The sequence below is a fragment of the Uloborus diversus genome, chromosome 6 (genome assembly GCF_026930045.1).
Source record: "Uloborus diversus isolate 005 chromosome 6, Udiv.v.3.1, whole genome shotgun sequence".
NCBI lineage: Eukaryota > Metazoa > Arthropoda > Arachnida > Araneae > Uloboridae > Uloborus > Uloborus diversus.
In genome coordinates, this window is record NC_072736.1 from 90,346,432 (window position 1) to 90,363,681 (window position 17,250).

At 34.1% G+C, this 17,250-nt stretch overlaps 1 protein-coding gene across 3 annotated transcripts in view; it reads right to left on the reverse strand.

The window, feature by feature from the left end:
• Positions 1 to 16,812, reverse strand: part of LOC129224209 (activated RNA polymerase II transcriptional coactivator p15-like) — a 42,356-nt gene extending 25,544 nt beyond the window's left edge. Inside the window, exon 1 of one of the 3 annotated variants that reach the window (XM_054858629.1) lies at positions 16,684 to 16,812. Coding sequence is in view for 1 of the 3 variants with exons in the window: in XM_054858628.1 (XP_054714603.1) it covers positions 10,814 to 10,849 (36 nt within the window). In the remaining 2 variants the exon portion in view is untranslated. Of the gene's footprint in view, positions 1 to 10,813; positions 10,881 to 16,643 lie in introns of those variants that run through there. The other 2 variants (XM_054858630.1, XM_054858628.1) reach the window with 2 other exon arrangements.
• Positions 16,813 to 17,250: the final 438 nt, after the last annotated feature.

Below are 17,250 nucleotides of genomic sequence, written 5' to 3' on the forward strand. Positions count from 1 at the left end.
ACAACAAATACAAAAAACAAATACTATATCTGTTACTGAAAAGAAATCACTCATGTAAAATTCAAAAAACACTTAGTGAAAAAAAGAAAATTATCCAAATGCGCGCAAAAATCGGGGGGGGTAGCGTCTAAACAGAGGCCCCCAAAACTTTATAATTTTAAAAAAGAGGACTTTTTACTTTCTAGTAAGAAAGTAAAATTAACCAAGTCCCAAATTGAAAAATTCCAACAACCTCCTCCCCAGGAGGAGGACGAGGATGTCGACTTTGAAGACCTTCCGCCATCCCACGATGAAGGGTGGACGGACCATCCTCCTTCATGAGCTGCTTTTTCTTCTTCTGGCCGTTTCTCCTTCTTTTTCTCTTCATGGCCGTGAGCATTCTTTCTTGGAATTGTCAGAGTTACTCGCATAATGTCACGGACAGCAAAGATCTTGTTGAATATCATCAACCGCCATATTCTGTCTGCAAGAAACATTTCTGTCCCCTGTTGATAGACCGAGGTTGAAAGGTTTTGATATATACCACAAGGACCGCTTGTCAGGAGACCGTCGTTGTGGAGGAGTGGCATTGCTAATTTCTAACGATTATGCATCTAGCCAGCTCAATATCAACACATCCTTGCAAGCAGTAGCTGCGAGAGTTCACCTTCACTCGCTGTTCACAGTTTGTTCTGTATATCCCACCTTCATATGACTTGAGAACTTCCTCCCCCATTATATCTTGGGGGATTTTAATGGCCATAATCCTCTCTGGGGGAGTCCAGACTCCAACAGTAGAGGTTTAACAATAGAAACTTTTATAGAAGGCAATGATCTTTGCATTCTTAATAACGGTGAAAACACTTATTTTCATCTTCCTACCCAATCTTACCATGCCATCGATCTCGTAATATGCTCACCTTCTTTTCTGCCACGTTGGGATTTTCAGGTGGAGGGTGGTCTCTACACCAGTGGCCACTTTCCGATCAAGATAACCTCCACTTTACGCTGCGGCCATCAGCAGCATCATCAAGCCCGACTTCGCATTGATCGAGCTGATTGGGCAGCATTTACCCAGTTTGCAGAAATTAAATCAGAAGACGTGACTAATATTGATATCGATGTAGCGGTAAAGCGAGTAACCGACACTATCTTAAACACAGCTAACGCTACCATACCAAAAACCACTAAAGGCAGGATCAAGTTTCCTAAGCCTTGGTGGAACCTTGATTGTCAGGAGGCTCATAAGAAACAAAAAAAGGCATGGAACACGTTTCGTCCAACCACACAAAATCTCGTGGCACTTAAACGAGCTCGTGCTGAAGCTCGAAGGATTCAACGGAAGAGCCAGCAGGACTCGTGGCAGACCTATGTCAGCACAATCACGACGTCCACCCCATCAAAGACCGTAAGGGGTAAAATAAAAAAAATCGTTAGCAACTACAATACATCTTGTGCACCCATTCTGGAGAATAATGGTCGTATTTTATCCGATCACAATGAAGTGGCTGACTGCATGGGGACTTATTTGGCAGAAGTCTCCAGTGCAAATACCTATTGCTCAAAATTTTTAACCATCAAATCACGCAAAGAACAAAAAGTTCTAGATTTTAATTCAAACATTTTTAATAAATACAACACAAAATTCACCCTTCAAGAACTGAATGATGCTTTACAAAAATAAAAAAACACAGCATCAGGTCCAGATGAAATTCATAATAGTATGTTAAAACATCTAAGCAGGTCTTCTTTAGAAAATATTCTGCATCTTTTCAATAGAATTTATTCGGAACACAGATTCCCGAAATCCTGGAGTCAAGCAACAGTAATTCCTATCCTTAAGCCCAATAAACCATCTGAAAAACCTGAGAGCTATAGACCTATAGCTCTCACTAGCTGCCTATGTAAAATAATGGAACGGATGGTCAACTCCAGGCTGATATACATTCTGGAGTCGCACCATCTGCTATCTCCATATCAAAGTGGATTCAGGCGTAGTAGATGCACAATAGACAACGTATTGCTTCTCAAAACATCAATAAGAGAAGCATTTCTCAAACGAAAACATCTTGTGAGCGTATTTTTTGACATTGAAAAAGCATATGACCGTACCTGGAGATATGGGATCCTCAAAACCCTGCACGAGTATGGGTTGCGAGGTAACCTACCCATCTTTCTCTCTAATTTTCTAAGAGACCGACTTTTTCGTGTATGTGTCAAGTTTAGATACATTTATTCAAGAAGAAGGAGTTCCCCAGGGAAGCGTACTAAGCATAACTCTTTTTGTAATTGCAATCAACAGCTTAATCGAACAACTGTCTCCCGCTGTCAAAGGTACCATGTTCGTTGATGACTTTCAAATTTCTTTCCCTTCATCGAACATGAGTATCATTGAAAGACAACTTCAAATCGCTATTAATAAAGTAACACAATGGGCGGAGGAAAATGGCTTTACTTTCTCTGTTCAAAAAACTTTCTGTATCTGTATCCACTTCTGCCATAAAAGAGGTCTTCATCCTGATCCAACACTTCTCCTTAACAATCAACCAATAGCTGTAAAAGATCAAGGAAAATTCCTCGGTCTTACACTTGATAACAAACTCAAATTTATACCACATATACAAGAGTTAAAAAAGAAATGTTTACGAAAATTAAATATCCTTAAAGTCCTATTGAACACTTTCTGGGGTGCTGATACAGAGTCTCTCTTAAGGATCTACAGGACTCTAATACGCTCAAAACTTGATTATGGATGCCAAATTTATGGCTCCGCGGCAAAGAGCTATCTGAAAGTTCTAGATTCAATCCACAATCAGGCACTGCACAGGAGCTTTCCGAACCTCACCTATCAACAGTCTTCATATTCTTGCTCATGAACAATCTTTAAACAATAGACGCCTCAAACTTTCATTGAACTTCTACTTCAAAACAAAACCTTATACTGATCACCCATCACACCTTCATATTTTTAATGAATCTAATGTTATCTTATTTCTTCATTGTCTTTCTGCAACCCCGACATTCGGGATCTGAATGCGCCAGGTGCTTTCAGATTTGCAACTGTCAGATTTTAATACTCTCAATACAATAGAACTGATTGAACCATGGTGTGAAGTAATTCCATCTACCATCAATGACCTCGCTAAATTCTCTAAAGAAACTACCTCCAATACAGGTTACCAACAAATATTTTATGACACAAAATGCAAATATTCTGATTATCATGACATTTTCACTGGTGGATCAAAAGCAAACGATCACGTCGGCTTTGCTGCAATAATAAATGGTCAAGTTACCGCTGAACAATCACACCCATCTTGCTGTTTTTACAGCAGAAATAAAAGACATATTGATATCTCTACAATCAATAGCCCAATCCGCTCACAAAAAGTGGGTGATATACACTGACTCAAAGAGTTCAGTGGAAGCAATCACCCACTGCAACAATAACAGCCACCCCATAGTCATTCAATATTATCATTTATACAAAAGACTTATACAAAATAATTTTCATGTACTCTTTTGCTGGATCCATAGTCACGTAGGCATTGCCGGCAATGAAGCCGCTGATTCAGCTGCCAAAGACGCAAATATCCTAGTTGATGACAGTCTTCCTTTAGTTGACATTAAAAACGCAGTAGCTGAATGTCTTAACACGCATTGGCAACGGACCTGGAATCTCGAAACACAAAATAAATTGCATTTGATCCAGCCGTCGATTAAAGATTTCAAATCATTACAACTAACCAGGAGAGAACAAGTCTTGTTAACTTGTCTTCACATCGGCCATACCAGGTTCACCCATAAACACCTCTTATGTCGTGAACCAGCTCCAACTTGTATTAGATGTAACGTCAACCAGACAGTGTTGCATATCTTATGCAACTGCCCAAATTTTAACCAAATACGTTTTAAATATTTTAATAATTTTAATCCATCTCTGAAAGAGCTGCTGGGAGACCCACCCCATCCCAATATATACTCCTTCCTCCGGGAGATTGGCTTCTCCTTTTTAATTTAGTGGTTGTGTCGTCAAAATGTAATTTTATCCATTTTTCTTGTTACTGAAGGTTCTTTGACAACCTATTGTTTCAAACCCTTTCAAAAGTTTTAAGGTTTACAGGCTTTTTATTACTTGTTTTAAACTACTGTTGTTTAAACCTTTCTCTCCAAAACATTTTTACTTTTATCATATCCTGATTTTTTATTTATGTATAAATTTTAAACTAAAAAATCGTTTGGCGCAGTATAGCCCTCAAGGGTTCTTGCGCCATTAAAAATAAGCAAACCAACCAATCATGTTATAATTTGTTCGTCTATGTTATGATAATCAGGGTTCATACTCTATTTGAGTGGGAAAATTCCATGACTTTTCCAAGACTTTTTCATAACTTCATAAAAATGTTCATGACCTTGTTATATGAAGAGAATAGTACTATTTAACATCAAACTTGCCAATTTTTTTGGAAAAAAGCCTGAGCAAAATTTTTACGTGAAAGCCACTAACTACCTCATCAAAGCACGTACTTGTGTTTGAAAAAATATCAGTGTACACCAAAAAAATGAAGCCATTTTTATTTGTCTTCATAATGTAACTTGAAATAAAAATACAGTGAATGTAATATAATGAATAGGACAAAAGTTGAATGAGTCATTAATACATTTCAATAAATTTGCTTCAAAAGTTGCCTTTTACTGTCAACAACGTATTTAATTATACTAAATTCCTCTTTCTGAACCAGATATTGATACATGGCGTACCTAGCAAGAGTGACCCCCCCCCCCTTAGAGCAGGAATTAAAATGGAGGGAGCAAGTTCAACGATTGGCTTATCAAAAGCTGACCCAAAAACCCAAGTCCTGTGACTCAACAACGACGACTAGTTGGCCCGTTTTGCGTGGAACAAGCGAAAGAAACCTGATTGGCAGAAGTCAATTCTTCGATTTAAAATCTATCACATGACTTGGGGTATTGGTTTCATGAATGAAAGTCTTGACTCCCTTCATTTTATCTCTTCTCAATGGATCCCCCCCCCCTCCAAGGGAAAATTTTCAAATTTGTAGTCTTAAAAATGCATTTTAGCTTTATATTTTTCAAAAACTTGCAATTTTACTTTGGGTGTTACCCCTTCATACAAGTAACACTCGGGGCGGACCTCGGGGCAGTTGGAATAGAAAAGAAACAAAATCGAATTTTTGAAAAATTGCTTTGAGGTGCACTCCCCCATGCTACAAACTAATTTTGTGCCAAATTTCATGAAAATTGACCGAACAGTTTTGGCGCTATACGCGGCAGAGATCCAGAGACAGATATCCCGCAAACTTTGAGCTTTATTATTAGTAAAGATGCGATACTAGTAAAAAGTAAAACATGCAATACCAGGTTTGCCACTCAATTTTGGAAAAAAAAAAAATCCCTGTGTTTTCCCTGTATGAAAATAAAAGGGCAGTTCTCAAAAGGTGGGAACAAACACAGACCTCAACTTTGAAGCTTCAACACCAAATAACTTTCATTTTAATTAACTCAAAAATTTTTGAGTTAAACTATAATACTGTATAGAGACAAGAATCGACATAAATTATGGAAAAAATGCTCTTCAAATGCCCTTAAAAAAATATTTTCTTTGCTAAAAGGCACAATTTTGGACATATCAAAACGTTAACTGAGCAAATGTATCATTAAAAAAAATTTTTTTTAAATTATTTCCATACGTTTCAAAAAAAAAATTAAAGGTATGAATCTTACACTGAATAACTTTTTGTTAATATTTTACACAGATAACAAAAGTAAAGATAGATTATTTATTTTGTAGACAATTTTAAAAAAACGTAACTTTGAAATTTGATGTATGTCCAAAAGTTGCGATCTTTACAATGCTATTATTTGAGAACTAAGTATATGATGTTTTCGTTTTAAAGGTATTTATCGATCCTCAGAATCAATTTTTAATTGTTTAAAAGTGTTTTCATAAGCTTTTATGCAGTATCTTAGAAGAAAAATGATTTTTCTTAAACATACATGTGAGATGTCCAAATGGCGTTACGATCTTGATGCCGATAATTCTGTCCGTTTATTCATAATTTTTGATGATCCACTGTCTTCTAACCTCAATAAAAAAGGTTATTATAATGTTATCTTCTTTAATCCATTGGTATTTTGCATAATTAATACGTTACACATTCAGGGATAGAAGTGACATTTGCCAACAAAAATATAGGAAAATATAGGAATTTTCTGAAAAAAATATAGGAATTCGATGGAAAATATAGGAATTTTCTGCAAACAATATAGGAATTTTTCGAAATAATATAGGAATATTTTGAAAAAAAAAGAGGATATACAGGAATTTCGATAACAAAGCTCGCCAGATATGACATTTTTTTTCAAAATGCAATATTACTATTCGATTAAAAACATGTAATTACACTACCTGACATAAGTGCAATACATATGCATAAATAAGTCTAAAAATACACACAAAATCAATTTTACAAACAGTAAAAGAGCGTAAAACTGTAATTTGTACAAAACATATTAAGGCATACTTCTTTAAAAATAAAAAGAAAATAGACGAAACTTTTTGTAGATGAACACAAATCTTTCTTAAAATAGTTGTGTCACTAATCTAATTTTTAATGAAAGATTTTGCATGATCCGATACTTCGATGGGCAAGCTGTGCAGTAGAATGAAATTTGTGAAGTTCTGTTCTAATTTATGTTATCACTTGACAATGCAGTAAAAGCCAAACTTAAAGTTTTATAAGTTGTTGAAACATGTGCTATGCTGAAATCAAAGTCACATGTCACAGTAATATCAGGGGTCAATCCAGGTTTCATTTTTTAAGTCCCCGTTATGCGAAAAAGCAAAATATTTTTTGTGAATTTTCTTTATTTTTGTGAAAAAGAAATTGTGAATTTCCTTTTCTTTTCTAGAAAAAAGTGTTCAGGTAAAAATTTAAATGTATGCAAATTAAAAATTTAAATGTATACTGTGTTTTTTTTTCAGAAAAATCTCTGATATGATACTTTTTGACCATTTCCCCCCCTGAAAATCCTGACTTTTCAGTACCAAATTCGATCATAGTTGAAATCAGTGATTTCCCATGACTTTGAAGGACACCCAGTAAAATATATATTTGATTTAGAAATATTTGGTCATTAAAGCAAAATAATCCAGACCTAAAAAAACTTGGTGGCCACCACTGTCCCAAAGTTTTAAAGTACAAAAAGTGAGGGGGGGTTAGTTTTTACTACTTTTATAAAAAAAAATTAATAAATAGAACCTTGCACTTGTTTACAAAAACATGCATTTTGGAAAATTTAAGTTAAAATAGGTTTTTAAATTACTTCAAAATAAATAAATGAGAAGTCGTTAGGAAACTGCATTTTAGTAATCAAAACCGTTTCTTTAAGTTCATACCAAAGCCTCCAAATCAATGAGGATCGAATGCAATTGTGCAGATAAAATTTCACTTTTCTAGAAACTAATGCAGGGCTCCCAACACATTTTAGTTTTAGAAAAGGGTAAAAGAGGACCAATTTCAATCAAAAAGAGGACTAAAGAGGACCAGTTAGGATTAAAAAGAGGATCTTGAGAGGACCATTCATTTAAACACAAGGAAGCATCAAAAGGCAAATTAGCTGCCTGCTGCTAAATCCCTGAAAATAATTTGTTAACCATAATACTGATTTTTAATGATACAATTCCTTTATCACCTTCTGCACAACTGATCTTTTTATCCATTGAATAATATTATTTACACAAACATTTGGATGGGAGGGGGGGGGGGAGGCACTTAGCGCAGCACTTAAGGCAGCCTCCATAGAACTAAATGGGCGTAATGATACATTTTGAATTGAACCAGGGATGCTGGTAGTCTCACTGAAGGATAGATGAAGCTGTGCTTCATCTTTCTATAGTTTAAAATTATTTTTGTGTTTTTCTGTATTGTAATGCTTCTTTAATAGCATTTATATCCCTTCTCCACCGATATGAATCCATCACACACCAAACAGATCTACTGTATTGAAAGTTTCCCTAAAAATGTCTGAAATTCTCAATCACAAAGAGAAGCAGATCACATGAGGCATAGTTTTGTAATTTTCATATTCAAAGTATATTTTCAAGAATCATAAAGCTTACATTAAAAAAATAATCCATGATTGCAGGGCTATGAGTGCTTTGAACTTTTATGAGGGGGGGGACAAATTCCCCCCTTTAGCAGGCATCATGCCGCCTGCCTTGTCTAGTGGTCAGAGAAGTCTGACTGCAATAGGAAGGTCCGGGTTCGAATCCCGGCTCGGGCATGGACGTACTTTCTCTCTCCTGTCCTTGTCCCCTATAAACGGGTCCTTATGGCATGTGTGTACTGTAGAAGTCGGACTTCACACCAAATTACTCTACAGTTGGAAAAGTGAAGCAGTGCACCTCAAATTGCCAGCCTACTTGGCACACGACAACAACAGCAGCAGGCATCATGACAATGAAATGATGTACAAATTCAACTTCATATAATTACATAATTCAACTTTGTTTCATATACAGACGCTACTTTAAAATGTTATGCGCTCAATTGTTTAAATTTAATATCCCTCCCCCTCCCACACAAAAAAACAGTAATAACCGAAAATAAGCTAATGATAATCAAAATTATGTTTGGAAAACTAAATAAGCTTGAATTAAACAACACAAAAAATATTAATTTTTTAGTTATTTAAGTAAAAATTTAATCGAGTCAATCTGACGTAGCATGTCAAAATAACTTCTAATTGCCATAAATATAAAAATATTTATAAGATGCAAAACGATTGAAAGCTCAGAGAAGCAAATTTTCACGAACCAAGTTCAATGTTGGCATGCTTCACATAAAATAATTTTCTACTAAATTAAACCTAAAACATGCTAATCTAAGTTGGAATATGGGAGAATAACATTCGATTGGGCAAAATATTTTAATATTTACATGATTCAAAAAGATTGAAATTTCAAACATTAAAAGCAATTTTCCGCGAAGTCCGAGTAAGTTCAATGTTACCATGGTTTCCAAAATAATTCCTACGTTAATTATTGAAATTAAATGAAAAATAAGCTAATCTAAAGTAGTATATGTCAAAATAACTTCCAATTGTCAAAAACATCTAAATGTTTACAAGATGCAAAAGGATTGAAATTATTTTCCGCGAAGTCCGAATAAGCTCAATGTTGTTATTGTTTTCAAAATATTTCCTTCGTTAATTATTGAAATTAAACGAAAAATAAGCTAAACTAAGGTAGCATATGTCAAAATAACTTCCAATTGTGGAAAACATCAAAATATTTACAAGATGCAAAAGGATTGAAATTTCCAACGCGAGAAGCATTTTTCCGCGAAATCCGATTAAGTTCAATGTTGCCATGGCTTCCAAAATAATTCCTTCGTTAATTATTGAAATTAAACGAAAAATAAGCTAATCTATAGTAGCATATGTCAAAATAACTTCCAATTGTCAAAAACATCAAAATGTTTACAAGGTGCAAAAGGATTGAAACTATTTTCCGCGAATTCCGAATAAGCTCAATGTTGTTATGGTTTTCAAAATATTTCCTTCGTTAATTATTGAAATTAAACGAAAAATAAGCTAAACTAAGGTAGCATATGTCAAAATAACTTCCAATTGTGGAAAACATCAAAATATTTACAAGATGCAAAAGGATTGAAATTTCCAACGCGAGAAGCATTTTTCCGCGAAATCCGAGTAAGTTCAATGTTGCCATGGCTTCCAAAATAATTCCTTCATTAATTATTGAAATTAAACGAAAAATAAGCTAATCTATAAAAACATATGTCAAAATAACTTCCAATTGTCAAAACATCAAAATGTTCACAAGATGCAAAAGGATTGAAATTTCAAGCGCAAGATGCAATTTTCCGCGAAGTCCGAATAAGCTCAATGTTATTGTTATGGTTTTCAAAATATTTCCTTGGTTAACTATTGAAATTAAACGAAAAATAAGCCAATCTATAGAAACATACGTCAAAATAACTTCAAATTGCCAAAAACATCAAAATGTTCACAAGATGCAAAAGGATTGAAATTTCAAACGCGAGATGCAATTTTCTGCGAAGTCCGAATAAGCTCAATGTTATTGTTATGGTTTCCAAAATATTTCCCTCGTTAATTATTAAAATCAAACGAAAAATAAGCTAAACTAAATTAGCATATACTAAAATAACTTCTAATTGTGGAAAACATCAACATATTTACAAGATGCAAAAGGATTGAAATTTCAATAGCGAGAAGCATTTTTCCGCGTCCGAGCCGAGTAAGTTCAATGTTGCCATGGTTTCCAAAATAATTCCTTCATTAATTATTGAAATTAAACGAAAAATAAGCTAAGCTAAGGTAAGCACATGTCAAAATCACTTTGGATTGTAAAAAGAATCAAAATATTAACAAGATGCAAAAGGATTGAAACCTCAAACACGAAAGCAATTTTTCGCGATAAATCATATCGAATATATATGTTCAGAAAATTGCACTAATGAAATATTTTTAAAAGAATTACAAGCACAATCCAAACAATAAATAAATTCAAGCAATAAAGAAACTTTTTATACTTTTTCAAGGTTTTCAAACACTAGAAAATGTGTGTGACCTCCCCCCCCCCCCCCAAGAACTTTTCAAGGTTTTTCATGGGCGTATGAACTTTGTTTAACACGCGCTGCGGCGGCGTGTTTGGGAGAACAGTAACTTTTAATGAAATGAAAAACTTTTAAAATCTGATATTTAAGTAAAAAGAATATAAAAGCGAACTAATCAGACCATAATGTTAAAAGTCTAAAGCGGACTTTACCATAAAACACGGACTTTGGCGGGAAAAGCGAACCATTTGGGAGCCCTGCACAGTAGGAAAGATAAAATGGCGGCTGCACGTGGATCGCGGAAAAGGCGGTAGCCAAAAGTCGAGGGGAAAAGTAAAAAAAAAAAAAAAGGAATCGGAAACTGAAAATATAGGAAAATATAGGAATTATAGGAACTTTTTCAGAAATATAGGAAAATATAGGAATATAGGAACGCTGCGATGCCTGCACATTGAACAATACATAAATTACAGTAGAAACATGGCTGCTTATGATCGAACCGAAAGCCATTTTGCGCTAAAATCGCCAAGCAAACCTCCGTTGGCGACAACAAAGTATACGATAAGCTAAAGGTTACCAGAGGGGAATTCCAATTTGACAAATGTAGTTTATCGTCAGCTGTACCAGTTTTGGCGACTTTATCACCTGCGCTAGCAATTTTTTTTTTTTTTTTCCGCTTTTCTTATTTTAGAATTCTTTTTCTCTTCTTTCTTTTGGAAACATAATTTAACGATCTCCAAATAGAAATACGAATTTCTTTTTTCAATAATTTTTTTTAAGACATCGTTTTAATTCTTATGAGAATAGAAAGAATATTCATTATTAAAACTGATGTCACTTTTTACATTTGTATCATTTTTAAATTAAATAATTGTTTTAATTCTCGAATTTTTTAGAGTTTTAAAAAATCGTCTGCAGTTGATTTGTGAACAAATATCAGTTGGTTATTTTCATTCTATCTTGAAATTTGAGAGATAGTAAGTCTTCTGAATTAACATGTTTTGAAAAAGTGCTTTAAACAATTTAGTTAAGTTCTTTTGTGCAATTAACGTGTATTTATATGATTTTTGAAGTCATTATTGATTTTTAATACCTATTTGAAAACGGATTTATTGCAAAGTTTAATGCTCACACGAGATTATGTCTCCTAGAAGTAGAACAAAAAGTGAGGTTCTGGTAGAAGCATTCTACGTTTAGAAAATATCTGCAGAAAATGAAAGTTAATAATCCAGAGAAATACAAATGTTATTTAATAAAGGAAGCTGCAAGAAATAAAAAAAAAACAAGAGACACATTATCTGAAGAAAAGAAAACCATTCGAAAAGAACAAGCCCGTCTTGGTATGCAGAAGTTGCGTGAAAAAAGAAAAGCTGGGAATCGAACTGCAATACGCTCAACCTTTCAGAAGAAAATTAAAGATATGTCTCCAGAAGAACGAAAAGAATATGATCGTATAAGGAAAAGAGAATCCAGGGCTAAAATGAGCCATCAAAAGAAAAGAAGGGTTCTTGAAAAGGAAAAGAAGTATAGAAGTAACCGTGCTACTATGAAACAGCTTCAAAATTCCAAAACAGAAGTACCTGCAATAAAAATACAGCCTAAAAATTCTAAAACAGAAGTGGCTGTTGCAAAGAAGGAGCTTCAAAATACAAAAGCAGAATTGCTTTCATGTGTCAGTACTATTCCTTCTCACTCATCAATATCTCCATCAGTATGTTCCCGAACATCAAGGATACATAAAAGCCTGCCCAAATCTCCTACTAAATATGCAAGCACGATAAAAAGTTTAATCCGGTCATGTTCAATAGAAAAAAAGCATGCTTTGAGAAAAATTGGAATACCTAGCCTTAAGAAGACAAAAGATCTAAGTCATATTGAAAGAGAAATCAAGAGACAGGCTAGCATCTTAAAACAGAAAAGAAATTTAAAAGATTTAAGCAGGATGAAAATGTTAAAAACCATTTCTCAAGTTTCTCTGAAGATCATTAAACGATCAAAACAAACTATAAATAGTGTACCATACAAGCATAAAGTTTTGAAAGTTCCTCGAGAAAAAATTATTAATTTCTACAAAAGAGGAGACATAAGCAAACCTTTGCCGTGCAAAAAAACAGTTAAGAAATTTAAAGTTATGTACCTAATGGAAACCACTATATTAAATGCATTCAATCGTTATAAAAAGGAATTTCCAAAGGACTGTATAGGTTACAGCAGTTTTGCAAGAATGCGGCCTAAAAATGTAAAAATTACAGGGTCAAAAGATTTAATTACATGCATGTGTGAATATTGTGTGAATCTATTGTACAAATTGGACTGTCTTCGTCGCCTTGCCCCTCATAATGGGCCTAATTTTCCGAAATTGCCAAGCACTGTATATGAGTTAAATGAACTATGTATGTGCCAGGAAAGGTCTTTGCTTTGTGCTGAAAGAGAGTGTGGCAACTGTAAAAACAAAATAAACATCGAATTATTGGATAAAATTGAAAACTGTTGTGCAAATGTTCCAACAAAGTGGCATCGGTATGAAAAAACTGAACGATTAGCTCTGAAATCATCAGAGTCACATAAGTCAAACCAAGAAGTTAAAATTGTGAAGGATTTAGCGCAAAAATGTGGAGATGTAAAACTTTTACTGAGCGAATTACGTGAAGAACTGCAACCTTTTGGCATGCATTTGTTTAATGCAATGTGGCAGTTGCAGCAATTTAATTCTCTGATCGATAACTTATGTGACGAATGGCTGGTAACGGTAGAAAACTTTTCAGAAAATTTTCGAGTCAAATACCAGTTAAACCCTCAATTGTCATACTGGGATAATAAGGGCATAACTTTACATCCTACTGTATGTTTTTATCGAGATCCCCAAACACAGAAAATTATAAGGGAAAGTGTAACTTTAGTTACATCTGACTTGGTACATGATCATTTTGCAGCCGATGTGTTCCGTACCAAGGTAGTTAACCATATTATAACCAAAAGAAGTCTAAAAATCAAGCGTCATGTCGGATGGTCTGATGGATGTGCCAGCCAATATAAAAGTTGTGAAGCTTTTCTTTGATTATTCACTATACCCTCAAACCTTTCAACATGACTACGAACACCATTTTTTTGGCTCTCGACATGCAGAAGGCGCAGTAATCAAAACATGGGTTGATAGGCAAATTGTCCATACAGGTTGCCTGATTCAGTCAGCGGAAGACTTTGTCCAGATTTGCCAGGAAATGCCAACATCGATGCAGAATGGAAAAAAATTTAAAACTGAGCGGGCAGTAATTTTAGTTCAAAAAGCCGAAATGGATCATGCTCGACAAGTGACCAGACAACCAGCTAAGACTGTCAAAGGCACTCAAAAAATTCATGCACTTCGAGCAACAAATGACATTGGACTTGTGGAAATAAGACCAAGGTCGTGTTTCTGTATGCACTGCAAAAATTTGCAGCCATGTGTCACAAGAGAAGCCAGTGAACAAAAATTGTTTCTATAATCAGCTCTGCTCCAGATACTGGGTCTCCACAATTAAATGAAGAATATGAAATGGGTGACTGGTGTTTTGTCATATATGATGAAAATTTATGGCCAGGAGTTATTGAGAAAATCACAACCATTAATAGTGTTAAGAGTATTCCTTAAATTTCTTAACTCCTCAAGGTGATATTAATTGTAATAGATTTCGCTACCCAGAGAAGACAGATGTTGCAGAACTGCAGTACGAAGATATACTTCTGAAATCAACGTCTCCACCTCATCCTATTACTACAAGAGGAGATTTTTCTTTTGATAAAGAAATTATAGCTCACTGTATCCAAAAAATGGTTTAGTGTAAATAAACTTAAAGAAAAAAACTGAAGTTTAACAGCAACAGCATTAGAAAAGGACAGCATTAGCAAAAATTTGCAGACATGTGTTTCTGGATTAAAGGGAATTGCTTTTTCAATGTAAAGAAAAATGAAAACAGTTTTTGTTTGATGCCTTTTAATTCACATGTGTGTGCCATTGAAAAAAAGGTTCCCTGTAACATAGAAACACATGTCTGTTTTTTTTCTTGTTTTGCAAACTTAGTGCCTTTAAAACATTGCATTTAAAATTTCATTTTTTTGTGTAAAAATATTTATTACTTTCTTAAAGCACATTTTGTTTATTTTTCCTTTAAAAATATATATGTCGTATTTATTTGTCTCCATTTTTATTCCTTATTTGTCTCAATAAATCAAACTACGAGTCTGTATAGCTATTTCCATGAAGCTTTTTTTTTAAACCTTTCATCAACTTATTCAAAATCATTCCAAAACTTTATTATACGTAAAGAGCAGTATGTACAGCCATTCAAGTACTTCATTAATATCCTCTTTGCTATTAAATTGCAAAAAGTAGTAAATAAAATTTTCATTGGAAAAGTTAAAAATCATATTGACAATTGTCAAAAATGGTGAAACTTGCATTATGATGATGTCCAAAATCCGTTACCTACAGGACAACAATGTCCAAAATCTGTTACCTACAGATTGCTAATTTAATTTGCTAATTAACAATTTTTACAAATACCTGCTGTCTTTTCATGTTCATATATTGTGTTCCAGGTATGCATACTATAGAATAAAAGCAAAATTGATGTCAAATTTGAAAATTTTTGAAATTGTTCAAAGTTAACTTTTTTGTTCCCACCTTTTGAGAACTGCCCAAAACGTTACAAACGAGCGAGCACTGATTATTTGGAAAAGAACATTAATATCTTGATAATTTCACCACAAGGTAAAAAAACGAAACACAAATTTCTAAATAAATAAGGGAAAATAAATATGAATTCATAATAACTGAAATAATAGCATGATGGTTGAATATATTCAACTTTTTATTCCAAAAAAAACTTATCTTAGCCATGGACCTAAAAGTGTATAAGTGACCCAGAACAATGATTATTGACGACTAATTTCATACACTCTAAATTATCATGAAATTCAAGATTCTATTTTTATGACAAATATTTTAATATTTACTTTTAAAAAAAACTTTCAAGCAAAATTACCATTTTTTATTTTACTTTATTTCTGAACTTTATTAATATTCTCATTATAATTATTACTATTTATTTAATTTTTGGTAGTTTATATTTGGGAATTGATTTTTGTAACTTAAATTTAAGAAGGAAAAAAAAATTCCCTGTATTTTCCCTGTTTTCTGTTGATTTTTGAATTTCCTGTGTTTTCCCTGTTTCTTCAGGTTTCCCTGTGGCGTGACAACCCCCCCCCCCCCCCATAGTGCAATACTTTTATGATATTTTACAATATTAACTCTTTGTAAAACAAGTAATAATTGGCTCATTCTAATACGTTTTTATCTCTGAATTGGAAAATATTGAGTAAGAATGGATTTTACACCCCCCCCCCCCAAAAAAAAAGGATATGTAGATTTTTCTAACCCCCCCTCTCCTCGGAACCCTTACGTAATTAATAAATGGCCATTTAGATTAGGTAATATGATGAAAAAATTTAAATCTCATTGCTACTTAATTTTTATTTCTGAGTAACAAGCCCTCACTGGAAAGTTCATTCTTTTTCTTTCAGATATTTTAAAACCAACTTCCTCACACTTAAGAACACATTAAATTGAACAGCAGGAATAAGTTTTTAAAAGCAAATATTCGAGAATTATGAATTAAAATAGAATACCCAGTTAGAAATTAAAGGGTATTTTGAAAGACATTACCAAACTTGTCTCAAATTACATTAGGAAAAGATACGAAGATCGACACTATTGAACAGCAGCTCAAGAATTAAACAGACAAACTCTACGAAACTTACAAGAGTTTGACAGTCAGTAAATTCAAACACGAAAAGCCACTTAAGGGTCAGTCCAAACAGAAAACTTGAAGTTGAGAGGGGGGAAAATGAATTTAAACATTTTTTTAAATTATTTTTACGAATGGTAAGAATTAAATGATATTACAGGCACAAGGATACGTTTTACAGCTTGTAATGAACAGAACAGGTGAAGTATAAAAACATTTTAAAACTTCAGAAAGCATTTATAGTAAAAATAATTACCTTAATTACTGCTTTAAATTAAGAAATGACAATTATTCACCTCAAAAGCCAAAAAAAGAAGGAAATTACACACAATAGATAGAAGCAGAGCAAAAAAAGTCGCCTGCCGGTCCCGCTTTGTTTCCAAAACACTACGGTTACGAGCACATCATGCAAAGCACACTATTGTAGAAATAGACACTTTTACATTAGGAGCGGAAACTAACTATAGGTGTGTGCGTGTGTATGTAGGCATGTGTGTTTATGTGTGTGTGGGGGGAGTATGTGTTTGATTGTAGGGGGTATGTGTATGTGTGTGTAGGCATGTGTGTTTGTGTCTGTGTGCAGGTATGAGTGTGCGTGTAGTTGTGTGTATGAGTGTTTGTGTGTGGTAGGGAATGTGTATGTGTGTGTAGGCATATGTGTTTATGTTTGTGTGCAGGCATGAGTGTGTGGGTAGTTGTGTGTAGGTGTGTGTGTATAGGGGTGCATTCGGAAACGCGGATCGGTCGCCTCGGTGCAACCGCAAGCGTTCGGAAACGCTTGCGGTGGAACCGGTGACGTCACTTAACCGTGTTCGGAAACACTGCGGTTGTTTTCTGGCGGTCGACTTGGTAGCAACCTGTGG